Raw genomic sequence first — 27,495 nt, 5'->3', positions numbered from 1 at the left:
ACAAGAGGCAACTACAATTGCTCAAGTTTAGACAGAGGGAAGTCTTTTTACTCCAGTTTTGTTGTGGTGTTATTTGTGAGGATTGCGTTGGCTGTCTTCTTACACGAGAGGTCTTCACTGTGTGTGACCTTCATTAAAACGGCATACTCAGCGCTTCAATAGAAATTGATTAAGTCCTTCGCCTTTCATATGGATTATTGAAGGGAGGCGGTTTAGGCCTCTACTGATGCCTTTTGGTGTGAGTAGCATCCTTATTTATTATGTTTTGGAAAAACCCATTTCATGCAGCAGTTGTGTGGACCACCGTCAATTCCTTGCTGTTGTAGGGACTGTATTGAGCCTGGCATCTGATTCTTGGCTGATGACCAATAGTCTAATGATTGTTACGTTCATGGATTAACATCAGCCAGGCTCTTGCCTTTGCAGTCGCATTGTTTGCTGCAGGGCCTAGTGGAGAAAGGAGGTGGTCGGGAGACTTTTGGTGAGTGCGTATTCTTGTAACAGTCTCCGTGACTCTTGTGGCAGCTTGAACACGGTCTGAATATTCCTGCCTGAGCTTGTAGCTTTGTTGTCTCTGGTTATGCTGCACGAGGGAAATGCCATTAGGCCATTTCTTAATCCAACATAGGTTCATATTAGACTTACTCTTGAAACCCTGCAGGAGATGTATTGCGCTCTCAAGTACTAGTAGTTTTTACAGGGGGCATACTTTTTTAGCTTTGGGTCATGGGAAGGTGAGATTGTATTTTTTTTTCGGTTTTCTTTTCCTGATGTTTTTATTGTCGAGTGACAAAGGCTTTATTAAAACATTTTGCAACTTTACGGTCATTTATAAGCTCCCTCTTCCCTCATTAGGTGTGTTCCAGGTGGAGAAAGTGCGGATATGATGACTGCAACTGAGGCTCTCCTGGACCACACGGAAGTGGAGGAAATGGAAGAGGTTCCAACTCAGTACCATGTGGAGAAGCACTCGTGGGATGGGCTCCGGGACATCATCCATAACAGCCGCAAGTACCTGGGCCTAATTGTGAACAAGGCTCCTCATGATTTTCACTTTGTGCCGAAAATGGACGAGACTAGCCCCTACTCCCATCGACTATATTACCTCGGTGAGTAGAACTTGACAGCCCCCTCCCATCACCCTTGCTGCTAACTGTACTTTTCTGAGTCGGTAATTGGGAAACTTGTGTTTTACAGTAGTTTCCCCCGTAACCTGTGCTTTCATAGGCTGTGTTACCTGTTCTGGGGAGCGTTACAATTTCCTCCCCCCAGTATATTTCTTCCTGGACTCCCACTTGCTATATTAACTGGATATGAGAAACTTTGCATTTGTCTTCCTTTCTATTCCCTGATTCCTGTATTATACAGTTATTTTCCTCAACAATTTCGCCTCCTTTACCATTTCAAATATTTGATTTTAATGCAAGTCCTTTTTATATATATATATTTATGAGAATCATCTGAGAAATGTGTGCAGCAAAATACACAATTTGTGATCTTTTCTTGGTTGCATGCATATTAAGAACACTGTCTCAGTGCATGCAGCATTTCAACCTAAACCCACAAAACACACTTAAAGGGAAAAGAAGAACCCAGATTATGGGAAATAAAGAGGCCACTGAATTGGAGGCCTCAGTAGATGTTATCCTAGACAGATGGTAGAATAGATTTTACCACGTACCAGTAAACAGTCCCTGTCCCTCAGCTTTCAACCTTTTGTCTTACCTGAGCCTGTGAAACAGACAGTAGTCTCCTTTTACTGTAGACTTTGGATGTACCACCAGACCAGCACTACAACCTTCAGTTTGCTGGCATACGTAGTGCTCATCCGGAAACCCGCCGGGTCTGCCAGAAAGGGCTTTAACCACTGCTGTGAAGGGAAGGACTGATACCTCCAGTTACACTGTGACCCTCGGTGCTTTCTTCTTCCTGAACAAATATTTCGGGGTTTTTGAGAAGCTGTTTAGTCCACATACCCTTGGGAATTTATATTCTTCCATGAATATGTGTATATCCCGTAATCTATATAATACATACAATATTATAGCACAGAATAAGCATAGAAGGGTACAACATTGTAAATGTCCTATAGTTTATTATCTTTAGGAGATGGTTGAGAAAATAATTTGAAGGTTTGTATGGCGTTTAGAGGAAAATTTTACTTTTTTACCCTAGCATATGAAAATTATTCTCTCTGCTATTACTTAATTGTCGGTGTAAACAAGTGGTGTGTTCTGATGCACAGACGTAAAAGTAAATACATGTTTTCTACTCTGTTTTCCTTTCTGACCTGTCTGTTCTTTTGTAGGGATGCCTTATGGCAGCCGGGAAAACTCCCTTCTCTATTCTGAGATCCCGAAGAAAGTTCGTAGGGAGGCCTTGCTGCTACTTTCCTGGAAACAGATGCTAGAACATTTTCAGGTGAGATGGTGCTGGTAAAAGAAAAATTATTTATTTTATGACTAGCGTTTGAACAGCACTGTTCCAGTAATGCGGAATTAATACGGTCAAGCCATTCATTTTCATGGAATTACATAAATGTTTATTTGGTGGATGAGCATGGCATTAGGCTGTTGTTAATTTGGTCGTAATAGCATTTTATCATCTGGTTTTTCCTGCTGGCATTGGGCCGTTAGGAGGGGAAGTTCAAGGTAGATATGGGCAGTCATAGTGCCATTTAACTTGTTTCTGCTTTCAGCAATTGAGTGAATCCAGATACAAATGAAGTGCTACTGGATTACATTGGCGAAGTCATTTGGGAAGTCGGGATGATCTGGCCAGTTTGGATATCGGGAAGAGATCACAGGGTGTATCCGATTAGAATTGAACTGACCATAGTTTTCCAATTGGCTATTAGTCAAGAAGTTTATATTGTACCCGGGATGCCAGAATGATATTGATTCTCAATTTTGCGCAAATGCCTAGTAAGATGTTTACGGTTTCGGCATGTGAGGCAGTCTGTCTTTGGTGGTGTCTGTGGGCCAATTGATGAGACAGCTGGACTTTGATGAGGAAAGCATCTGAGGTAACTTGTAGCAGATGAGTTGATTTTGTAAGTAACAAGACTTAACACATTCTGCTGGAGGTTCGCATAGCACTAGGTAGATCCTCACATCTGAAAATGTGACCATTTCAGAAATTAATGTTTTGACACTTAACATTAGCGTGTCACTCAGCTTGGAGAAAGTGTCACTCTACTACGTTTCACATATAAAATGTTTGTTTTTTTTTGTTTTTTTTTTAAACCTATATTATCACTTCACATAAATACAAGCATGGGCCTACAACCATCCCGGCCGGCCGCTAGGCAATGCGGAAGTTCAGCAAAGCAATATCGAAAGATACAGCAGCCCATAAGTCGGGGTCAGGTAAGTATCCAGGAGATAACTCGTATTCGAGCGTACAGCGTGATAATCAGGATTCAAGAAGGTTCATTTTACAGTGAAGAAAAATAAAACAGAAAAAATATCAGAATAATTGCCATACGGTCATGCATGGTCCTACAATAGCAACATGAAACAGAAATCCGCGAAGAGTGCGAATACCCTTAAAGACATGGGGGCAAGGCATACGAGTTAGGATAAATGTACACAACACATACACGCCATGTCGAACAGCACCCCAGCCCTTAAAAACAAAACAGACTGTAGGAAACATGAAAGACGACGATACCGAGAAAAAGAAAAGACAAAGGGCCATAGAGACAAAGAAAGAACAAATAAACAACCCCCTTCCCCCCACCCTGCACCCCTGCAGAAGGCTACGGCCTACCCCCCCCCCCCCAGCAGCGTGCCTATCGCCCTAAATGAGAGACCCGAAATATAGAATAATAGAGAAAAAAAAAGGAGAAAATATGGAGAAGGGCCATCGATCAAACTACAAAGTAGTGTGGTGGGTCCAACCGATCCAGGCGGACCGGGCAGCGCCAATATTCCATGGGACTGTAGCCCCCACACCCAGCCGAAGACGTATGGCGGAAATCCGTCTGTGTCAGTATCGATATCGGAAACATCTCCCAGTCTGAACACAGTTTCACCAGCCAGGAAGAGAAGGTCACACTATCCGGTACTCGTTGAAACGCCGCCGGGGCAGCCCAAACCATGGATCGATGTTGTGTCTTCAGCCGCCGTACAGATAAGGGCCCCGACGAGTCACTCACATACACAACAGAGCAGTCCAAAGCGGTATCACAGACCGGGTCCATCGGCGTCTCCATGAACGTAGGCGCAGCTGGAACATTCATCACTGACGCAGAGGCGAGCACATCGGCGCTTCCTTGTGATTCAACCATGCCCGTGTGGAGCGGCGGGACAACAATGGCGGCCATCCTCCTTCCCAGATCCCGGGCGTCCCGGATCAGGATCATATGCAGAGTTGTTAACGCAGCCAATATATCTCTGGATGTGGGCTCTTTCTCGTGTCGCCAGACCCCAGGACTCTCTCGCACAACGGCTTCTCTGTCCTGATGAGGTGTGCGTACGAGGACGCTATCCGCCATCTTAGCTGATCCGGCCTCGTCCCTCTCCACCTCACCTCGGGACCGGGCCTCACACCAGGGAGGAACAGGATTCACAACGGGGATCTCAAAAGTCAAGGCAGGTTTCTCAGCGGAGAGTCACCAAAATGCTAAAAACTCCGCCTCTCCCTGGGGCCCGCACGCTGACTCCGGGAAAAGTCGGTGATGTGCCCGGATACAACACCGGAATGGGGGGCCAAGTATCATGCACTCCCCTCGACCCAGCTGTATCTCACTCCCCACATGGTTCTCCGCTAGCTGGGTCGGCACTGTCGCCATCGGCCACCAGGTCTTCAGTTCCCTCCGGCCGACTCTTCACCATCACCAGAGGCCGCTGTTGTTGCAGTCGCGGCCGGCCACACTCCGCACTCGAGACCCCGGTCCCAGCTCCGCGAAGGCCGCAAAACATTCGGGGACATTTCAACGGGTCTGCAGCAAGCAAAAGCCTCAGGAGCAAACGGTAAATGAAAGTTATCCTTCGCCTACATAAATATGCCGGTATAGCTCCGGATAAGTGCCAGGATGTATGCGCGGGGTGAGAAGGCTCACGGAGCCGAGCGTTTACGCCGCCATCTCGGTCGCCATCTTGGCTCCTCCCCAATGTGGGGGTTTAACACATAAGCATAACTGAAAATATAGAAATATTTCTGAAGAGAAAACTGAAAACTTGGCAGCCATGATGAGAGTCCGCAGGGTGGATCGAGCCATACAGTTATGGAACAGGCAGCGTAGACTACTGCAGCCTGCTCCCCTCGCATTGCTCTCAGAAACAAGAAAAGAAATAAAAACTATTGACGAACAGGCAGCCTAACCTGCTCCAGTGTTCAAGGCCTGCAGATTGTGGACCCAGACGTGAACCTGCGCCAACGCCTAGGAATAAGATTTTTTTTTCACACCAATCAATGATATAGCAGCATAGCCTAGAGCTCCCTGCCTCAATCCTCATACCTTGCAGTTTGTTGCCCACCAGCCGAGATGCGCCTGGCAGAGACGCACTTGGCCATAACCCAAAAAGGCAGTGGGAAAAAGGACAGTTGATGGTTTTCCAGGTCTTCATCCTCTGGTTGTATATGGACTTTCTCTCCGCATCTTTCTCTGTTGGCTCACTTGCTCTTCCTGCACTGCTGTGCACCAAAACAGAGACTGTTTTTCTCCGCTCATCTTTTTAAACAATCCTGTGGATACTGCCATCCTTGCAAATTGGTAAATCACAATGTACATGATATGCACTCTTGTTTTGCTAAACTCAATCAGATTGTATATCTTCTTCACCATGGGCTGATCCCAGATAACTTCATCAAGCAATGCACTGAACAATTCTTACACAAGAAAAACTTTCATGGCTGTTTCGTGCATACTCTAAAAGGTATATCCTCGGGAAAGTGTTTATTTTTTCCCCTCTACTTTTCATATTGTAACATTCTGATTTCACTTTCAAATCAAATGTTTGTTTCTTAATTTGGTTGCCACCTTTGCTCAAAGCAAAACCCACGGTTTAAGACCTCAGTCATATGCCATTTTCTTATTCACATATGTATGTGTGTACACTCCCACCCACTTTGACTCCACAGATTGGCAGCTTTGTTGCAGTGTACCTTTACTAAACTCAGCAGTCCCATATGTTCTCTAACAAGAATGAAAGGCGGAGTTGGCCGCAAGAAGATATAAATGTGTTACCTACAGGTTACCATCAGTTTACCACAGTAAAAACCAAGAATGGCTGGTGGCAAGTGTAAAGTGGCTTTCACCTGATTGTATGCATCGTACAACCTGAGTGCATAACACTTTCAAGCTACCTAAGGGGATTGATTCACTTGCTACAAAGCTGTGTGTAAAAAACTTATCACTGGTTTAAAGCACCATAAAATGTGTAACATGCAAGTCAAAGATCATATTATGGTACTTAGTTCAGTGGGTTCTTACATGCCTGCCATAAGCATCTACTTGTAACCAGTAAGTAATATTTTGTAATCCTTCCGGGTTCAACCTAAGTTTCAATGTGCTGAGCTTGAGGAGTGGCATTCACTTTAGTGTTATATACTCATGATAGTAAGTGCCAAAAATATTTCACTTTGCATTTAAATTGGATTTGTGTGCATAATTATGCAACATTGTGCTGAATAGGCATCTTACTTGCTTTTACTGAAAACGAGCAGGCCCATATTTTGCAGCAAGCTATTATGTAGACTCCCCCTGGTAATCTTCTGTCCTTCAGAGTTTGTTTTTTTAGGGCGTCTTGTCATAGTTTATTTCTTTCCCCTAATGCTTTGCTGAGTTTGAAGGCAAGATGTGACAGCGTGTCCAGCTGTGCAACCATTTTTACACCTACTGAGCCTCTACATTGCTTGAAAAAACCAAATAAATTTCCTTGGCAAGTTAAAATGATACCCTATAGCTTGCTCTTTCTTTTCTTTCCTTCACCATTCACAGCTTTGTGCAGTCAGTAGTCATCTCCATTGATAAAAAGCCTGGGACAAGGGTGGAAATGTGTGAAAAAATGCTAAACACTGAACAGATTACAAAACTGTTTGTTCCAGTTCCTATATTTAGTTCTTAGTTTAAAAGAATTATGTTCTCGTAAGAGAGCATGTTACATATTGACAAGGAATTGCACAGATGCACACCAAAAAATACATATACATTTGCACGCCCTTTTAAGCATGTGGATTTCAAAGCCTCTCTTTTACTGCTAAAGACATTGTGCACTCTCTGTGAGAGAACTTGGGTGCTGGATGGGGACTGGCTGTGTGTTTGCAGTCTACAGTGAACATGGTTTATATGAGTGTTGATCAGATTGCTCTAGTGTGTCTGGACTATGGTCTTCTGTTAATATATGGACAATTGTTCTGGGGGTGTTTATCTTTGTGCAGATGGTCTTGACAGAAATTTGTACTAACAAATGGGGTCGCATCCAAAGTATATAACATTGTAAGTGTTCTGTTGTTTCTTGGACGAACTCCAAAGTAAGATTGATAAATTGTCAGGTTTTGATGTGGTGGAGCAGATAGAAGTTTCAGAATCGTTGATCCCCACAGTGATGGTACAAAACAAAAGACTGATGGTTGATCTTCATGTGTGTAGACCAGGAGAACTTGGAGAAAGGAGACCAAATCCTGCTCCCTAATGTCCAGGAATTATGAGGACTGAGTTGAGGAATGTACAGGGGTTCTCTTATGAATGATCAGCCTATTACCAGATTTTCATTTGCTTTCCTGACATCTCTTATCCTTCACTGCACCAATCAGTTTAGGCATATCCTGCTTGGACTGACCTGACATATATCATACATAATAGGTTCTAAGGAATGGTGGATACTGTAATCTACTTTTAAGACTTCTTAGTTTATAGTGTCTGATAAAGAGCATAATGGTAGAATGCATATGACTTGGAAAAGTTTGGACTTGAATTCAGTAGTGAAAATTAAGGTAAAGGTCAGAAGTGCGGCTGTGTTTTGGTTGTATAAATGGAAAAAGCATACGGGTGAAAGAAAAAACGGCGGTACCACTGAGTGATAAACTGTGAATTTAGATATTTGATAGAGTTCATGTGCTGACATGAATTCAACAACATAAAAGGTGACATTTGTGATGTCATTACACTGCACATGTTTGATGTTGGAAACCGCATTATAGCATTGGCTGTTGTGGGTAGCCCAGGACTGAAGTCAGTATGAAGTCAAACTCAGCAGGATGAGCGGGTCATTCTATCAGAGGGCAGTATAATGCAGCATAGGTACAGGAGGAGCAAATTCATTCCATATGTTCACGATAAACACACAACATACATTTGTATTCTGCAGTGTCTAAGCACAGCTCTCAAGGACATTTGTTTAACATGCAGGGGCAGGCTTGCCCTACAAATAATAGGCTGCCTACCTTGGAGTTATGAGGCTAGTAAAAACAATTGTTGCGCCAACTGGCTTTTACGTGTAGTGCTTCCAGATGGAGCAAAGGCTGTGATAAAATACTATGGGTGGGTGAAGCTGGGTAGCTGTGGTACATTTGGAGGGGTGTAGCTATTAGTGGAAGTGAGTTAAAAAAAGTTCAAAGTTGATAAGTGGTTGGCGGCTTTTAAGAATTGTTTAATTGGGGTTTGGCCAAAGGAAAGTGGCATGCTTCATAGCTATCAAGCAGTTAGCAATGAATTGTGATATGGCCCCTGTGATTCCATGTGTGCTGGGAAGATGGCAGAAAAGAACGCCCACTAATGGCTTATCTAAGTTGACCCATCTGACGAATGACATAACAGGCCTTGTAGAGATCTTGGGTGAGAGGTGTTGGTATGTATTGGTTCTTTTAAACTGGACAAACGTGGACTTTGTGAAAGAGGGCAACACTGACTAGTTTCATAATTGTGTTTTCTGCAGGGACTGTCTCATCAGGGTCTGGAAGCACTTCTTTACAGCCAGTGGACTCCTAGAGAGGATTAGTAGTCATTACAAATGGTCTGTAGGTGTCCAACGCTTTGGTTACTCTGAAAAATGGTGGTATCTGATGTATTGTGGGTTTACTGTACGACGAAAATTCCTATGACTGGGGTGAGGCCTTTTGTCATCACTTGAAGTGGGCGAGCCAAGGGCAAATTATGTCCTGGTGAAGCAGAGATGTTGTTCCCTTTCATAAATAGCCGTGAGCAGACTGCAGAAATAGTAGGGTTACCAGAACCTGCATCTGGATTGAAGAGTGTTTTCTGTAATGGGAAAAGGCAAGGATAAAAAATAAAAAAAACTGGGCTTGCCAGAAAGGCGAAACATTCTGGAAGAATGTGGGATCCATTGTAGTTAATGTGGGCAATGTTTTGTGCAGAGCTTCTCAGTGACAAGCAGCCTATTTGATGTCACTGGGTGTGGAGTGTGAGAGCCGAGGCACCTTCCTTTTGCAGACTATTTTGGTTGTACTGTTTACCAAGGTTGTTTTGCTTGTTACAATAAACTTGGTATGCGTTTGCACCTTTTTGCCGATTTCACATATGCTCTTAGCTTTCTGTTTTCGTTGTTAATTTTTCAGTACTGTTATTTCCAGGCCTATTTGGAAGCCATGCCACACAGTCACCCTGCCCTTCCGATACAAATTATTTTCAGGTTCAACTCTTCTTTCCTCACCCTCTATATTGTCTGAGCCCTGGATTCCACTTCGACTGAGAAGGGAGGCTTCTTATACTGTTTATACCCTTTAGGTTTTTTGTGGTGTCAATTGCTTCTGTTCCTTATCATTTTGTTTCATTGATGTGCAAATGTTAAAGTTCTCCTTGAATTATGGTTATGGCTGTTTTTGCCCCTTGTTTCCAGACACTCTATTATCAGCTGTTATCCTTCCTGACATGTGACCTCCATAACTGGACACGATATTTCAGATGAAGTCTTATTTCTGACCTGTTTAGTAGTAACATGACCTCCCATCTGTCCTTTGGCCAATGTTGCTCTTCCTCTCCTTAAAGCCCTGTTGCATTGTTTAACCAGCTTGTGTTCATTGAAGTCTATTTCCTGCTCTTTCACCCTCATGACCAGGATGTTTCCTAAACGCATACACTTTTCACTTCCTGTGCAACTCATCTAACTTTTGTTTAACAAAAAAAGTATCTATTATTGAGGCCAAATTCAAACAATTCGCTCTCCCCCTCTCTCCTTAAAGTCATAGTATGCCATGAAGCTGGAATAAATGAATATGTTCATAAGTTGCAGGCACATCATTGTGCTAGGGTGTAGACCCCCAGGTGCACAGAAACTAAAGATAATAGTTACAAAAATGTCACATACTAAATACCATGTCGGTCGAGAGAATATGCACTACTTTTTGTGGCACACTGAGACAGGCATCGAATGTGAGGGGGCCTTTTTTATGTATCTGACATGGGCAGTGGCAATACTGAGAATCTGCTTGTCGCGTTGGCACAGCAAGGAAAGGTGACCTTTTTAAAGAAATTCTAACAAAATGAACATTTTCAATTGGCATGCTGTCTTAACACTGCACCATTACTTTGACACGTTTTCAGCCCTCCAGCTCTAAAAGTCGGTTTGTACTTAGCTTTTATTGACTATTAACTGTGACCACAGTCACAGCCCATATCCCAGGGTCTGCGGTGAAATCTTTCTCACTTGTTTGACCTTTGTTTTGCGACACCTTCCTCTTCTGTTTGGCTCACGCAAATATTCCTTGGAGCTGCAATTGTGTCATCATTTTCCAGGTTATCAAACAAAAGTCTTGGTACCCTGCCATCACTTGTGCTTTTCATCCATCCACCATCTTTCCTTTTCTCTCTAGAGTTTTAGAACAGATGGCACTGCTTTGTATTTCTGTATTTTACACTTATCCTTTTGACTCCCAATTTGCGTTTCTCCAGCAACAAACAGAGTCTCCGCTTCGTTTGAAGGATTCAAGGCAGCATTAGGACATTTTCAACCTCCTCTGCCAATTAAACCTTTCTTTGCTGGAGTAAAATTACTAAACGTCTTCAGACTTTAACCACTTGTCATCCTGCCACAGCAGGGCGTTCATACTTCTACCCAATAGAACCCACCACATCGGCGTTCTCTTCGTCCTCTTCCATTGCAAATCTTCCCTGTAGTTCCCAGCAGTCACCCTGCCATCACCCAACTGTGCTTTCATGACCCCATCTGTTTTGAATATTTTTGCCTGCACTGATTTTTGATTTCCAGTTTGGTGGTGAATAGAAGAACTCTACACAGCTTTGTGACGTTGTGCTTCCGTGCCCTTCTGCATTTCCTAATGGCCTGTGCTTTTCCCCCTATTGATCCAAACATCATGTGGGCCCACTGAATGCATAAAGTAGATAAGCCTTGTGGGTTGTATTGGGTATGGTTGGAGCATTCCCTAGACATTTTAAAGTACAAGACCTTTAATTGGCCAGATCCAACCAACGAAGGACATGAACTCCTGTCCAGCACAGCTAGTATCGGGTTCCATGTTTGACTCTTCACCAAGGAGGCCACGAAGATCGAAGAATAACCAGGAGTAGGACTTACGTCAATTCCCCTCGACTACTGGGCTTGTGTCAGGGAAGCATGTGGAGTTGTGGTGCCAGACCTGCGGGGAGGAAGAAGAGTTTACTTGTGTGCAAGAGGAGCTGGAATGCAACTGCCTGGAGGAAGTGATCTGGTCGACCGACAACTTCTTTGGTCAAGCTGACAGAAAGGACATGCTTCATTGACGTCTCAACGGACAGAAGCCACAAGATCGCCCCATCCTGGTATCCAAGACGAGCACAATGATATCTGAAGTGAGGCGGTGCTCTATCACCTTAGTCTTCAAAAAGCATAAGCCTGCTTCATCCCCAGCCTGTACCTTTGTGGTGTCTGTAATTAACCCCTCTCCTTCCCACTAAGCTCTAGAGAAATTAATGTGTCGACCCCTGGCTTTGGGGATCTGCCTTATCAGCAGGGGGAGTTTGTCCTGACTTGAGAGTTGTTGGAATTGTCTTCATAGCTTTGGTAGTTCTGTAGATATCGGTGGCTAAATTACGACCCCCTCAACAAGGCAAGCATCCCTCTGTCTGCTGGACACTCTGGTGTCCATTGTTGGTCCTTCTGTCATTAGAAACTCTAGACCTCGTGCTGTGGGTTTCTACATGCAGTCTCCTCTACCCCGGCCAAACATCTAAAGTAACATCTATGTCTGAACCGGCATACAAGCAAACCACCGTGCCCAACCTAGAGCCCAGAGGGTACTAGACTGGTCTCCAGTTGACAGGACATGTGTTCCCCAGCCAGGGCAGGGGTGACCAGTCACTACTTGAGGCGTTCCATGCCTGCTCAAACCTCCCTCCCCCACTCCCTGCCTAACCTGCATTGACCGGTTAGGCAGGCACACAGCTGTGTGAGTGACACCCAGCACGTGCCACCACTAGACAAAGACATTTCTATTACTCCCTACTCCTTTTGGCGTGTAAAAAGGTTACAAATGCAGACAAGGTGGTACCAAGGAGGGACAACTAAGCCTATTCATGAACAAGAAGCAGCGGTTTAGAAAAGACAGTAACAGGAGCCATGGATGCTTCACATGTGCATCTGGCAAAAAGCATTTCCAAATACAGGAGCTGGCTGGGCTTTTTAAACTGTGACCTATTTGCTTCGCCAATGCTTGTTTTGTGGCATGACATCCCATGGAGGTACAATGGGGTGAATAACTGTTTGAAGGGTGAGGAAGATCTACAGGGCGTGTGACCCATTGATGGCTATGAGAAGTTTCATGTTAGGGGGGGGTGTAAAGGGTGGGGTGACACATTCCTGCTCATCTGGTCTCTTTTTCTTGTTGCAGGCCACCCCCCACCAGGGTATGTACTCCCGGGAGGAAGAGTTGCTGCGCGAGCGCAAGAGGCTTGGGGTCTTCGGCATTACCTCGTACGACTTCCACCGGGACAGCGGCCTCTTCCTCTTCCAGGCCAGCAACAGCCTCTTCTACATCCGGGACGGCGGTCAGAATGGCTTCATTGTGAGTGAGATGTAGGCCTTTATTTTTTTATTTTATTTTATTTTATTTAAGAGGTTTTATATAGCGCTGGCTGGACCCAGGAGTTTCAGAGCGCTTTACAAGGTGTTTCCATACAGGTACAGTGTGTATAAGCACAGACTACGGAATAATAAAAGAACAAGTCCACATAGGATACATGACATCTAGATAAAAAAGTAAAAACAATTGCTAGACACTATGAGTCATACAAAATAGCGGTCACAGTTTGGCGGGAAGCCTCACTTAGGTATACAAAAACATGCAAGAGAACTGACTGTCATGAGGAGGGGAGGTTAGGATGATCAGATAGAAGGAAAGGGAGTTGGCCAGGCGGGTGGTCACAAGTCATATGCAGAGCAGATAGGTGGGGTGATGCAGAGGGGCGAGGCTACCAGGGAGGGATTAGAAACCCCAGTATTTATTAAGGAGAAGAAGTTTGAGTTCTTTTTTGAAGCTGGGGTAGGACTGGTTACAGCGGAGGTCTTTAGGGAGGGCATTCCAAATAAGTGGGGCATTGCCTGAAAATGAGCGTGACTGAGTGGAATTCTTTTTCTGAATGGGGGGAATAAGTAGGAGGGTGTTGGAGCTTCTCAGTGATCGCGTGCAGCCTGCTTTGGTCAGTTTATTGGAGAGGTATGCCGGTGTGTTTTGGTGGAGGATTTTGTGCGTAATGCAGGCGGTTTTATATGTGGATCTACCTTCAATGGGGAGCCATTTAAGGGATTTAAGGGCGGGAGAGATGTGGTCAAATCGTTTGCAGTCCGTGATAAGCCTAGCCGCGAGGTTGAGCACAGATTTAAGAGGTGCCAGGTGGGTTTTGGGAATTCCGGTGAGGATGGCATTGCCGTAATCAATGCGCGATAGAGCAAGCGATTGGACTGCCAGTTTAAAGTCATCAATTGGGATGAAGGGCTTAATTTTCTTAAGGTTACGGAGGGTAAGGAGGGCTCCTTTGGCAGAGTTGTTGATGTGAACGTTGAGAGTTAGTCGGTTGTCAAGGGAGATGCCCAAGGATTTGACTGAGGTGGCTAGGGACAGGGAGCAGTTGAGGGCGTTAAGGTCTGTGATCCACTTTTGAATGGGGAGCTGGTTGTTTTTTGGGGAGAAAAGAATAATTTCAGTTTTTTTTGGGTTAAGTTTGAGATGTTTCGAGTGGAACCAGGCTTGAATTTTGATAAGGGTGTTGTTGAGGTGGAGGATGTCAGCATGGGTTTTTATCTTATGGTAGAGTTGTGTATCGTCAGCGTAGAGGTGATAGTTAATCCCTGCTTGTTTGAGAATGAGGGTGAGAGGTTCCATGAAGAGGTTAAAGAGAGAGGGAGATAGTATGGATCCTTGTGGAACTCCTAGAGAGATGGGGGAGGGGTTCGAAAGGCAATTGTGGATTTTAATTTGCTGAGCGCGGTGCTGCAGGTATGAGACAAACCAATTATGAGTCATGCCATTAAGGCCGAATCGTTCTTTAAGGACTTTGAGAAGAACAGAGTGGTTAACGGTATCGAACGCTGCGGAGAGATCAAGGAGGATCAGTAGGCTAGATTCGCCATTGTCAAGGGAGTGGTGAATGTCATCTATAATGTTAAGCATGGCGGTTTCGGTGCTGCAGCCTTTCCTGAAGCCAGATTGAAGAGGGTCAAGTAAGTTAAAAAGTTCAATGTGTCTGTCAAGCTGAAGAAGGACACATTTTTCAAGGGCTTTCGAGAGGAGGGGCAAGTTGGAGATAGGACGGAGGTTGTTGAGGTCATTAGGGTCAGCCGTAGGGTTTTTAAGAATGGGGGTGATTTGTCCCAGTTGAAGGGAGGTGGGGACACAGCCGGTGGCTAGGGAGGTGTTAATGATCGAGGTCCAGGCAGGTGTGATGATATGTTTGAGGTTTTGGACAAGTTTAGAAGGGAGGGGGTCTTTAGTGTGGGAGGAGGGTTTAAGTTTTGCAATGATGTCAAAGACATCTCTTTCAGTGACTGGCTGGAAATTATGCCAAGCGGCGTTATTTTTAGGGTGAGTGTTGGGGGATTAGAATCTTGGAGGGTGGAGGGAAAGGGGGGGGGAGTGAGATCAGTATTATGGAGGGTCGTGGAGGGGGCGGGGGGGAGTGGGCAGGAAGCAGGTGCGGTAGGGGGGATGTGTAGTATGGAGGTAGGGGTCAGAGTCGGCAGGAAGGATTGCTCTATTTTTGTAATTTTTTCAGAGAAAAAGAGGGCTATTTCTTCGCATCTGGACGTCGAGGCCATAAGTACAGGCGGAGCGGCTGAGGTTTGATTGCGAACAATGTTGAACAGTTCTCTGGGTCTGTTTTTGGCTTGGTCAAGTTGTGTTCTGAAAAAGGATGCTTTTTGTTTAAGGGTGTGTTTTTTGTAAGAGGATCTTGCAAGTCTGAGGCGAGCTAGGTGCAAGGGGGAAGGGTGCAGTCTCCATGTTCTTTCCGTCTGTCTCAGTGAGCGTCTTTCATTGTTAAGCTCCGTATTAAACCATGATTTGGAAGGGACGGTTCTTTGGTTTTTGAGCTTAAGCGGGGCCAGGAGGTCTAGGGTTTCAATAATTGCTTTGTTGTAGTGTTCAGTAAGTTCATTTGCGTTAAGTGAGGGCGCAATGGCGAGAAGTTGGGCATGGAGTTTGGATTCCAGTACATCCGGGGGGATATTATTCAAATTTCTGGTCAGTTTCGAGGGTTTAGTGGTTTTCGTGGGTGGGGGAGTGGCAGAGACCGCTATAGAGAACAGTATGAGATGGTGGTCGGACCAGTCGATGGGAACAATGTTGGATAGGAGGGCTAGATCTTTGATAGTAATTATTGCATCTAGGATAGCTCCTTTGGAATGGGTCGGGGAGTGACAGAGTTGCTCTAGGTCATTGATCTCGAGAAGGTTGAAAAGGAGGGTGATAGAGGGATCGCTGCGCTCATTCCAGTGGAGGTTAAAGTCTCCCAGGAAAATGTTGAGGGAATTGGAAAGTGAGGATTGTGTAAGAATGTTGGATAGTTCATCAACGAAGGGATGAGTATTGCCGGGAGGGTTATATATGTTGTGAAGGCGAATGGGTTGGGAGCCGTGAATTTTGAGTTCAGCTTCAAGGTATTCAAGGGTGGAGTAATTAGTATTATTGACAAGGGAAATTTGTAGTTCCTCTTTGAAGATGATGGCAACACCACCGCACAGGTGTGGAAGCTGGGCAAAGGCTGCCTCTGCACATCTCTGCATGTCATGTCTGCATCTGTGCAGCAGGGGGCAGTAGCACACTGCGCATGAGACTGGAAAAAGAAAGCCTGCAACCGCTTGGAGTTTATTTATGGTGCAGTTTATTGAATGATTGAGGGCCTTTCAATGTGTGAAGTGCTCCAGGAAGGTTCGACAAATGTGCAGTATAATGATATGCACCTGGGGTGTCGTGTTCTCCCCCACGTTAAGCTCAAAATGTCTTCCTTGGTAGATTAATAGGAGGGGTATTTTGCAGAATGTGTGTTTGTTGCTTCAGAAGGTAGTGACGTGATCAGAGTCTATTATTTAAGTACTCTGAGTTTCTCCCCTTCAGGTTAGCTGAATACTGGGACAACTAATATACTATTCTTACTGCAGTCTTAGAACATTTCAGTGAAGTGCAAATCTTCTCAAAATCGAGCAGGCGGCTTATTTGCCATTCTGATTTCAGTTCTGTGATGTTTTGGAGAAAGTAAAACATAAATATTGTAAAACAGGATGGAAATGGTGAAATATGGCATCTCAGCGGAATCTTGCATCTACTGTCCCGAGGATGGCACTGCATGCAAGAAATATTAATGTATTAACTGGAAACAGTTAATTGTTTTGGGAAAAGAAATAGCAAGACTTCCCTTGCTAGACTTTTTGAAGATAATTTTGCTGTTTCAGAAATGAAAATACTTCAGGGCATAAGCGTTTGGGAGTTAATTACCTGGTTGGTAAAAATGACACAAATCTGAGGGACAGGTGCCATCTAACCACAGCATCTGAGCCTTGCACACACAGATCACAGCAGCCACTGGTGCCTCAATTCACATTCTTTCAGCAAGGTTACAACTACAGAGACGTTCAGGACTTGCACTTTAACCCCTTCCTTGCTCATGACGAGCTGAGCTCGTCATGCAGTACACTGCTCGTGTGCTCATGACGAGCTGAGCTCGTCATGAACAATGGGAAATCATGAGTAACAGCACTCAGGAGAAATTGCTGTAGCATTGATGAGGTTAAACAGTATCTTCCAGGCTCCATTTAATAAATAACTGCTCACTAGTAGCTGAACTAGCGGGTCTTGTAAAATGGAGCCTTTTTGAACAACCTGCAGTATACTTGGCAACCAATCTCTGGTGAATTTAAACTTCTGTGCACATTTCTGCAGTTCATACAGATGAAGCCTAAGCTGTCATCAAGACCAACTAAAGTTTGTACTGATGCATGAGCCACTTGACCAGTCACCACCTATCTTACCTTTTAAACTAAGTTCTGAAACTGAGCATTTCACTTTGAATTTCTTAGCTCTATTTCTTAGCTCTAACAGATCCATTTCTTGGGTATGCAGAATTGTTCTGGCTGTCGAGTAGCCCCATATTTGCAATTTAGGATGATTTGGCTTCTTTGCTGTTGCCCAAGTGCATCGCTTTATTTACTGTATTCTTAAGAGCGTCCAGATATGGAGAGCTAAAAGCAGTGTTTCATTTTCCCAGCTAACTGTTAAAAGGTACCTCAAAGGCACAGTATTTCACTTTATCACCTGGACCCCAGGACATGTTTTTGTGCTAAGAGATATGTGAATTCCTGCCCTCAGATATCCCCCATGAAGCCTTTAGAAATAAGAACTGAATGTTCGGGACCCAGGATGGACCCCAAGATTTCTCCAGCAGACCCGGCCTTCATCTCCTTTATCAATAACAACGACCTGTGGGTGGCTAACATCGAGACGGGAGAAGAGCGGCGCCTGACTCATTGCCACAAAGGTGAGAGGAGTTACCTATTACATAGCCGTTCAACATGTTAACTCTGTAATATGCTTGACATAAAAGTTGCAATTAAAGTTCTACACAGATCTTCTCTAGCTGTTGCTTCTGCCATGTGAAAAAAAGTGGCAATAGGTAAACAAAAGTAGAAGGCACCATACATTGCAACGGTCGTCTTTTTTTAATTCTACAATCCAAAAACTGCTAGAATTATTTGATTCAATTCTTTGTCTTCAAAAGATTTTGCCAAAGATCATGTAAAGATGTGTTTCGACCAAGTCCTTCCATGGTAAAAATGACAATTTTGCGTTTTTACTGCTAGAACATAAAGACATTTTCTGCTCTCGAAATACGTCGCACCTTGCCTTAGGACACGCTAGGCCTGCCATAGGGGTGGCTTCCACGAATGGTAAAGTGAGGTTTGGCTTTGCCATTGCTTTAAATGGCAAAGTCAGGCCTGCAGTTTAAAACTGCTTGTCTAGTTTACAATGGCGGGCTGGGAGGCTTGTTTTCCCTGTGTCACACCGAGGGTGGCACAACCAGTGCTGCATGCCCTGGGTACCACATACTAGGACTTTCAGTGAAGTTAGTGTGTGCCATGTAGGTATAGCAAATCTAACATACATGTTTAGGGGTCATGGCACTGGCACTGAAGTCTGGTTAGAAGGCCGCAGTGCACTCTGATTCGGAAAACCAGCAGCATCAGTCAAAAAAACCCTGGTGTTGATGATACCAAAAGAGGTATTCCTGTACAATGACAAAGAGCTACGATGGAAGCTTTGTCAAAAATATTTTCTTGACAAAGAATTAAAATCATTTTATTGTGGAAATACTTTTTTTGACTGTTAAGCTAGAGATTTGTTCTGGAATCTTTAGTGCTTTCTACTTTTGTTTTTTGTTTAATGTCATGGATTTCTGACATTGTGAGGGATACACCAGATATCAGTTTTGGAGTGCACCTTGGGGCAGGTATATTGCAAGCAACCTCCCCTTCCTATTTGTTTTGAAACCATATGCATCTGAGGAATGCTTTGCTTTCTTTTTCTCTCGTTCATCTGTCTGCCCATTCCATCCACCCAAGCTTCTTATATCCCCCTGCTGCCTTTGTTGGTGATATCATCTTTCTTATTTATTTTGCTGCAGGGTTACCTAGTGTGACGGAGGATCCGAGGTCTGCAGGGGTGGCCACCTTTGTCATCCAGGAGGAGTTTGATCGTTTCACAGGATACTGGTGGTCTCCAGCAGCATCCACAGAAGGTGAGCCACCCAAAGCTCGGGTGAAAACCATTTTACTGCAAATCTTTGATGCAACGTTTAGGGGGTTAGAGTTACCCATAGCAACCTGAAGATACGGTAATGGTAGGATTAAATGTTTGGAGCACAGTTGAAGAGTGTGTGTGTGTACCAGTTGTTCCAACTGATACACACAGGGTAGTTGCTTGGCAAAGAGCATGGTAGAGGGACACCCATGGCATTGCAGTTAAGCGGCTTGTGCTGTCTTGTTGCAGGTTCTGGGGACTTGAAAACCCTGAGGATCCTGTACGAAGAGGTGGATGAGTCCGAGGTGGAGGTCATTCATGTTCCTTCTCCAGCCCTAGAGGAGAGGAAATCTGACTCTTATCGTTATCCCCGGACAGGTGAGTGATTTTTCATGGATTGAGGGTCAATTGTGAGCTCCCTCCTTTGAGCTGATGTACCTTGGTGCATCTGATCAGGTTTTTGAGCTGTTCATGACTAAAAGGGCAACTTCTGTTTATTCAGATGTGCTGAACAGGACCAGATTCTATTAAGTTAAAATTAACCAATATTGGCTATTTTTCTAGCAGCTGAGCTTCCAGTCAGTATTTGGAAACATTTATACTTTCCCAGCTTGTCTGTTACAGCTTTCAATCTTGTGTCTGGTTTACTGCCTAGTAGTCACACCTTTGAATGTGGGCGCCCTGGGTGTTTTTATTTCTCAAGTATGAATTTTTTTCCTGAACATAGTGATCACAAAATGGGTACAAGGGTGTCATAGAAACCATTTCAGTTAGAATTTTTTTCCATCAAGTCACTCATTCAGTTGCGTGGAAGGTTGTATTTTGGGGGTCACATGCCTTGTAGTCCCTGGTATAGGAAAGACCGTGGTAAGATAGATTTACCAGCAGATCAACACTACAGAATTGATGGCAACATTCTACTCTTTTCTTCTGGCTGCATTACATATTTTAATGTTTTCTGCAGGCAGCAAGAACCCCAAAATCACATTAAAAATGGCTGAAATCAAGAAAGACAGCAATGGAAAGGTATGTGGACTTGGTACGCTCAATGGAAGTTGATGGAAGGAACCCATGACCTGGTGCTGCTGTTTGTGGTTTGTGCGGAGCAGGATGAGATAAAGGACCGCTTTGTCTCATCGATAAGGTTTCTGTGTGCCAGCATGTGCTTGGATGGAGCTTGGATGTTTACTCTGCAGTGCTTCATGGATGAGAGATGGTGTGGTGCTGTACAGTTGGACTGTTTCGCGTGTCATTGATGACATCCTCTGAAGTTTGATTTTGCATGACATCTGTTGGGGTTTCTTTTAATTGGGGGTGGTGGGGTTGGATGGGAGATTTCACTTATTGTGAGATGGTAGTCTTTTAAAACTTTCTAGTTAAGTTTGAGTTTTTGGCTGCAATTCCTATGCAGTTGCGTTTGGCCTGTGTTTCCTCTGCAGTACGTTCAGGAACCTAGCTGAACGGAAGAAGCACCTGCTATTGAGTTGAGGGGAGTTGAAAGAGTTCTGATAAAATTAGTTGTAGTGGCTTTCTTCTGCAGTTCGGCCTTGCAGGTGTTTGGGGTATTCTTTGCCTTTGATGCAGGTGTTGCTGGCATTCAGTAGCACTTCTTTTTAGACCAGAGTGACTCAAGCTTCTGCTGTTGAAGGGATAATAATTGTGACTTTTGTCTGCCCGAGGGGCAGGTAGCTTCTTCCACAGGCAGAGTAGGTTGATGGTTTCTTTTGCAGCTGAAACTGATTTTAAAATGTAATGCTTTTCCGCTGATCCTCTTTCAGATCATAAGCACTGAAGAAAAGGAGCTGGTACTGCCCTTCTCAACCCTTTTCCCCACAGCGGAATACATTGCACGTGCTGGTTGGACCCGGGATGGCAAATAGTATGTCGTTCTTCATTACTGGAAGTGTCATTTAACATGATGTTTTTATGGAGCCCTGATACTGACACCTTTTTGTGTCTTGTCATCTAGTATTTTCTCAGAGGGCTCTCATTCACTCCACTCTCACTACCTTGACTCTTGATGATCCTAAGCCACACTCCTGCTCTTTTTCTGTCTTGAGCTCTCTGCCTTTCATGATACTTACTTTCTGCTTTAAATGATCTCTGCTGTTTTGATTCACACGTCTCCCTCTGTCTTAGTGCCTGAGCCCTGCTTTTGTCTCCATTGTCATTTGTGCACCCTGCCTGAGTCTCATGTCGACTGTTGTTATCATCTTGTGTCTGTGTGCATGTGTCACTTTCCCACTTTCAGTCTCTACTCTTCTTCCCAAAAGCCAGCTGTAGGCCTGAGTGTTTCTATAAATCTTCTCTCTCCCCGTCTCGGATTCTCTTTCACTCTCATTCACTCTCCCTTCTTCAGGGCTTGAATCCTACTCCAGATTTCCTCTTTGATCTCACTGGATCGCATTTCTCCCATTTTCTCCAGGTCCCATTGAAAACTTTTTTTGAAGTTTCCAAAGTTTCACTTCTCCTCTTCTCATCCATCTCTGCCAGCACTCTGCTCCTGCGCCTTGTTTCACCTCCTCTCCCTCCCTATAAGCTTTTTACTGTCTCCATGTCTCTTAAGTACTTTTCTAAGTCCGATCCCTTTAAGCTGGAGCCAGCTACTGACCAGTCATACCTCCTCTCGCTTGCTATCTCTGTACACTTCACAGTGCCCTTTTCTGGCAGTCTCACACAGTCTTGTGTCTTTATGTCCGAGTAACACCTCTCTCTCTACCTTTTAGTGCCTGGGCGATGCTTTTGGACCGCTCTCAGCAACGGATGCAGCTGGTTCTCCTCCCACCAGCACTTTTCATCCCAGTACCAGAGAGCGAGGAGCAGCGCCTGGAATTCGCCAAATCGGTACCGGAAAACGTCCAGCCATTTATCATCTATGAAGAGATCTCGGATCTGTGGATAAACGTAAGAGGGACTCTGAAGGAGTTGGAGGGTGAATAATTATAGGAGGGACCATAAAATCCCCAACTTTGTTTTTAGAGTTTTTTTTCTAGAAATAAAGCAATGAGCTTGCGTTGATTACGTTGACAACTTGGGAAATCCCAGCCTAAAAATTTACATATTGTACATTTTGTAGTTTTAAGCACTTACATTCTCTAATATTGTATATGGAATGCACTTGAGAGCGTTTCCGTCTCTGACCCAGTGTGCCACCTTTCCAGGGGGTCTTTGTTCGACACTTTGTGTCTGTGTGTAGGCATTTACTAGTCGTAGTTCTGTATCCTCCTAAGCTGACCATCACAATATAGGGCTTGCTTTTAGACTTCCCCTGTCCCATGCTTCATCTTTGTGCACCTATATAGCATCACACTCGTCACCATTTCTGTATTGCCGTAACCTGTCAGTCTCAGTTCACCTTTTGTAAATCAGACTTTTTGTTGCTGTATTTCAAGCCATCTTTGTAAGCTCTCCTTAGACCTGCTGTCATTTGGCCTACTCAACATGTTATGCTTCACAGGTTCATGATCTCTTCTACCCTTTCCTACAAGAAGAAGGGGAAGATGATGAAATTCGGTTCATCCGAGCCAATGAATGCAAAACTGGCTTTTGTCATCTCTACCTCATCACGTCGTTCTTACAAAGGGGAGGCTACGACTGGACAAGACCATTTGTCATTAGCGAAGGTAAGCACTCTTCTCCCCACCAACCGTGATCACCACACCACCTATCTTCCCTTGATGGACCTCCCTCACTTGGTGTTGTTTATGGTTTCATAACCTGCAGAGATGATAAACTGTTATACTGACGTTTCAGCCACCCTGGTACCAAATTTGGCTTTTTTATCTGTCCTTTGCAGATGACTTTAAATGTCCCATCACTGAGGAGCAGGTTCTTACCAGCGGCGAGTGGGAGGTCTTGTCTCGGCATGGATCCAAGGTACCCACCTCAGCTCTTCCTTTCACTTCCGTGGGGCCCAAGTCGCAGAGACTCCACTTGGCTGTTGCGACAGGTGCAAGTGATCATCCATTTTTGTTCAGTTTCCTTCTATTTTGGTTTTTAATGCTCTCGCTTCTTACTGGCATTCTGATGCTTTTGGGAAGTCGTCAGTCATTGCAGTATCTAGGAGGAAGCACAGATCTGATTTAGAGGGATTATTGTGCAAGAAACTAGAGGAAATTCCGATGACTATGCGAAAGAAAGTTTAAACAAGAAAGCAAATGAGGATTACAGGGACAGGAGAGACTAGAGGATGAAGACAGAGCAAGTGGAAGCTGGAGTATCTATTGCATAGCCCATCTTTTATGTCAAATAACATCTTCATATTGTCATTGTTATTACCTACCAAGTGCTTCATGGCCTCTTATCTTCAGGTAGACTTAAAACATACCGTGTGGATGGTTGTATAACGGACCTCAGAGTAGCTTCTGACGCAAAGTACTTTTTGCGAATGTCCCATTTCCTTGAGCTGCCAGTGGATGCCATTCATAATAGGCGGAATACAGAAAGAAACTTTATTGTCCATGGTTCACCGTCTGCCACTGCACCAGATTACAAAAGCATTTAAAAGGATTCTATTCTTATTGTGTGCACTATAAGAAAAACTCTTTACTGCGGTATGAGATGGGGATGGCGGAGGGAGGTTTATCGAAGTGGCCCACTTGAACTTGTCGAGGGAATTTGGAGAGAAGTACATTTAGGAAGTCATGGCAGATTTGAGACGTTTCGGTTGCTAGGGACAAGGTGAGATTGATTGTGCTGAGGCGAGGAGAGTGAAGATGTTATTGAAATGGCAGTGGTGGAGGTCTTGAGAAAGTGAAGCACGCACAAGAATCCCAAGGCCAGAGTTCCTCGAGCAGCAACTTGTTAGCATGAACATTGCTTTTCCTGTTGCAGATCTGGGTGAATGAAGCCACGCAGCTGGTGTACTTTCAAGGTACGAAGGACACGCCGCTGGAGCATCACCTGTACGTAACCAGTTACAAGAGCCCTGGAGAAGTTGTAAGACTTACCACGCCGGGATTCTCCCATAGCTGCTCCCTGAGTAGGGTAAGTCTGTATAGCTGCAGGTTTACTAAGAATGAGGGGCTATTTCTTCACTCTGTGCAAAGACTAGCTACTACACTCCTCTCACAATTAAACTTGCCAAGCCCCAATTATAGAGTTATTTAGGAGGTGAGTAAAATTAAGATTCCATGACTATATTCGTTGTAACTTCCATAGCAGCTAGTGGGTTGAAGTAATCTCTGGTAAACCCCTGACTAATCTGTGAAGGTTCACAACCCCATTTTACTCTTGTGCAGTGACCAACTTGATGTTTACTCTGCTGTTTCTATCATCAGTGTTCTATGTTGTAAGTCCTGACATCTAACATCCCTTGTTTCTATTCTAGAATTTTGACATGTTTGTCAGCCATTACAGCAGTGTGAGCGCTCCTCCCTGTGTCCATGTATACAGACTCACTGGCTCAGACGAGGACCCTCTGCACAAGCAGCCCGAGTTTTGGGCCAGCATGATGGAGTCTGCAGGTAAGTGTCCATTGTGGAGGTTGTGAAAACCATGTAGAACGTTTATGTAGGATGAAATCTAGGAGGCACTATGATTCTCAACTGCGATCTGCTTGCTTAGCATGGAGGCCATCAGTCTAGCCAAGGGATACTCTGGCTCAGGGGCCGCATGCAGCCCTCCTGACCTTTAATAGCGGCCCCCTGATGAACAGCAACACTGGGCTGCTGTTCACTTGACACAGCAGGAACAGTCAAAAACCTGTGAAACAAACATGCATGGTTTATATTTAACTAAAGTAACCTTAAAGGTGAAAAGAAAGTGTGCTATACAACTTAACCTTAGGCACACCTTTAACTTCAAAGCCATCATGCACTAAACATGATAAACTCTCTGCAAACTTCAAGAAAGTGTATTTTATTAACAAACATGAACATTTTACCTCAGTAGATCAGGTTATATCACTGCATTGAGGAATTTATTAGCAATGATTGTTTTCAAACATAATCTTGGAGACATTCATTCCCCTCTAGTCAGTAAACAAAGGCATTAGTGAACCAAGAGGCAAGTCATTTTTCCGGGCCACCTTATGTGTAGCCTTGATTGTTCTATAATAGGAACACCATTGTAAATAAAACACAAAAGAAGGTTTGTACAGCAAAGTGAAATTAATCAATTGCCTGGGGCCATGCAGTTTCGTCAAGTGGGGTAGCCAGGACTGATACCAGGCTTTCTGGTTTCACATTTTGTAATTGAGCCACCAGATAAGTATCTCTTTCCATCTCACGTTTTACATTAGAAGCTAATGCTTGGACTTTAATTCTTGGTGCAAAAGAATAGAGCGTTGGTGGCTGACAGAAGTTTCGTGAAGGCTCAGTTTGTTGTCCACACCATGCATCTGCTTCGTGTCCCCCCTACGCCCACCTTTCATCACCACAAGCCTCACATTGCTGGGATCAGTGCAGCCCTCTGGCATGCCACAGACAGTACTTTGTGGCCCCTGGGGAAATGTTTGCGAGCACCCATGGTCTATACTCTGCTTGTGCGGTCTTAATATTAATTTACGTTTTTAGGTGCTTTTGTACCGCTTTAACCCAAGGGAGTTGTATGTTTAGAAGATCCTGCGAAAAAATGCATGAATATATATACCGTAGTTGTCATTTATGCTGATGCCTATAAATCTTTGCTGTTGAAGTCTGCAGTCTAATGGGAACCGGTAAATGGATTTGAAACACTTCATGGCTGACTCAGTCTTTCACCCTCTCAAGGGTGGAAAAAATGATTGCTATTCAGTTAAGACAGCTGTGGCATCTGTTATTTACAGTGCCGCAAAACTGCGGTTTCAGGTCCTAGAAAATTTGAAGAACTGGTGAATAATGATAGGCAGCTCAGGGAACTCGAACGGTTAACACAGGAAGCGAGTAGGACAAAACAGAAATGCTAAGGCGTTTAAAGTTGCTGAAAAATGAAGACCGCAAGGAATATGGAGCCTCATGTATGAACATTTTGTGACTGCAAAAAGACCACGATTTTGTGTATAAAAGACCAAAAATGACAGCCTAAAATTGCGCAACGAACCACCCAAGTTGTGAGTTGGTAATTGTGTGGCATTAGCAAACTGTGAATGCTGTTCACTAGAGATTTTCACTGTACATCTATTGCTTGGATTCTCATATCACGATTGGTTATTTTATGATTGCGATTCCTTCCAAATTGCGGCTACTGTTAGTAAATAAGGATTTGCAAATTCTTTACTTTGTACATTGGGCCCCAAAGGAAAAATTGGGCGAATACTAAAGCAATTAAAAACCGCATATGACCATGACTTCACAAGATGATAAGTACAAGGTGAAACGCGATCTAACAGAAGAAGAAGAATCTATTAATAAGCTCAAGGGAAATGGAAATATAGGAAACCGGGGGGGGGGGTCTATCTGAAATATACTGCTAACTGATCTCTGAAGAATATGAAACTGCACTAGGGAATAAACAAAAAGATCAAGATGAGAGAGAAATGTTTGTAAAGATCCAAGATGATTTCGGTTTGTGTGGAAAATTGAGCAGTTAGAGATGTTTGTTCAACTCCTCCTTGGACTCCAGAACTAAATTGCACTTTATGCAAGATTGCACCTCCCATGCATTGTGCCCTTTCATCTCTGGACACCTTCCTTATGCTTTTATGGAACGTGATTTAATCTGTTGTATACAGGTCACTCCAAAGATACATTTCTGCATGCAAGTGTATTCTCACACTTTGTCCTGCACCCATATGTGGGCACAGCATACGAGTGTGCTGCAAAACAGTTTGAGCAGTCTCTTCCCATCTTCCACTCCTTTTGGCTTTAATTCCACTCATTGCTGCAGCGGCAAAACTTGAAAAACCATAAGTGTGCTTCTCATGCATAATATCCATTCACTTCCTATATCATCCACAGGGGACACACCTTTCCATTAGAGTAGCAGGTGCCTATCTGCTAAGTGCTTTCTTGTAGAGGATATGATGTGCAGTATAAATTTTATTTATTTATTTATTTATTTTTAAAACCTTTATTATCACGTCACATAAATACAAGCATGGGCCTACAACCATCCCGGCCGGCCGCTAATCACTTTGGAAGGTAAGCAAAGCAATATAAAAAAGAAATGGCGGTCCTGAAGCCGGGGTCAGGTAAGTATCCAGGATACGACTCGTATTTAAGCGTACAGCGTGACAAGCAGGATTTAAGAAGGTTAATTTTACAATGAAGAAAAATAAAACAGAAAAAATATCAGAAGAAGTGCCAGACGGTCACACATGATCCTACAATAGCAACATGAAACAGAAATCCGCAATGAGGGCGAATACACTTGAGGACACGGGGGCAAGGC

General features: G+C 44.0%; 1 protein-coding gene across 1 annotated transcript in view; it reads left to right on the top strand.

The window, feature by feature from the left end:
* Positions 1-27,495, top strand: part of DPP9 (dipeptidyl peptidase 9) — an 84,345-nt gene that overhangs the window by 43,115 nt on the left and 13,735 nt on the right. Inside the window, exons 3-15 of the mRNA XM_078670141.1 lie at positions 856-1,109; positions 2,309-2,421; positions 12,790-12,963; positions 17,758-17,926; positions 19,070-19,183; positions 19,435-19,563; positions 20,150-20,211; positions 20,964-21,064; positions 21,912-22,089; positions 22,643-22,808; positions 22,982-23,061; positions 24,019-24,171; positions 24,515-24,650. Of these exons, the coding sequence (XP_078526267.1) occupies positions 856-1,109; positions 2,309-2,421; positions 12,790-12,963; positions 17,758-17,926; positions 19,070-19,183; positions 19,435-19,563; positions 20,150-20,211; positions 20,964-21,064; positions 21,912-22,089; positions 22,643-22,808; positions 22,982-23,061; positions 24,019-24,171; positions 24,515-24,650 (1,829 nt within the window). The remainder of the gene's footprint in view (positions 1-855; positions 1,110-2,308; positions 2,422-12,789; positions 12,964-17,757; positions 17,927-19,069; positions 19,184-19,434; positions 19,564-20,149; positions 20,212-20,963; positions 21,065-21,911; positions 22,090-22,642; positions 22,809-22,981; positions 23,062-24,018; positions 24,172-24,514; positions 24,651-27,495) is intronic.

This window comes from Lissotriton helveticus, chromosome 12, assembly GCF_964261635.1.
Source record: "Lissotriton helveticus chromosome 12, aLisHel1.1, whole genome shotgun sequence".
NCBI classification, from domain to species: domain Eukaryota; kingdom Metazoa; phylum Chordata; class Amphibia; order Caudata; family Salamandridae; genus Lissotriton; species Lissotriton helveticus.
This window is presented reverse-complemented; position numbering and strand designations above follow the sequence as displayed.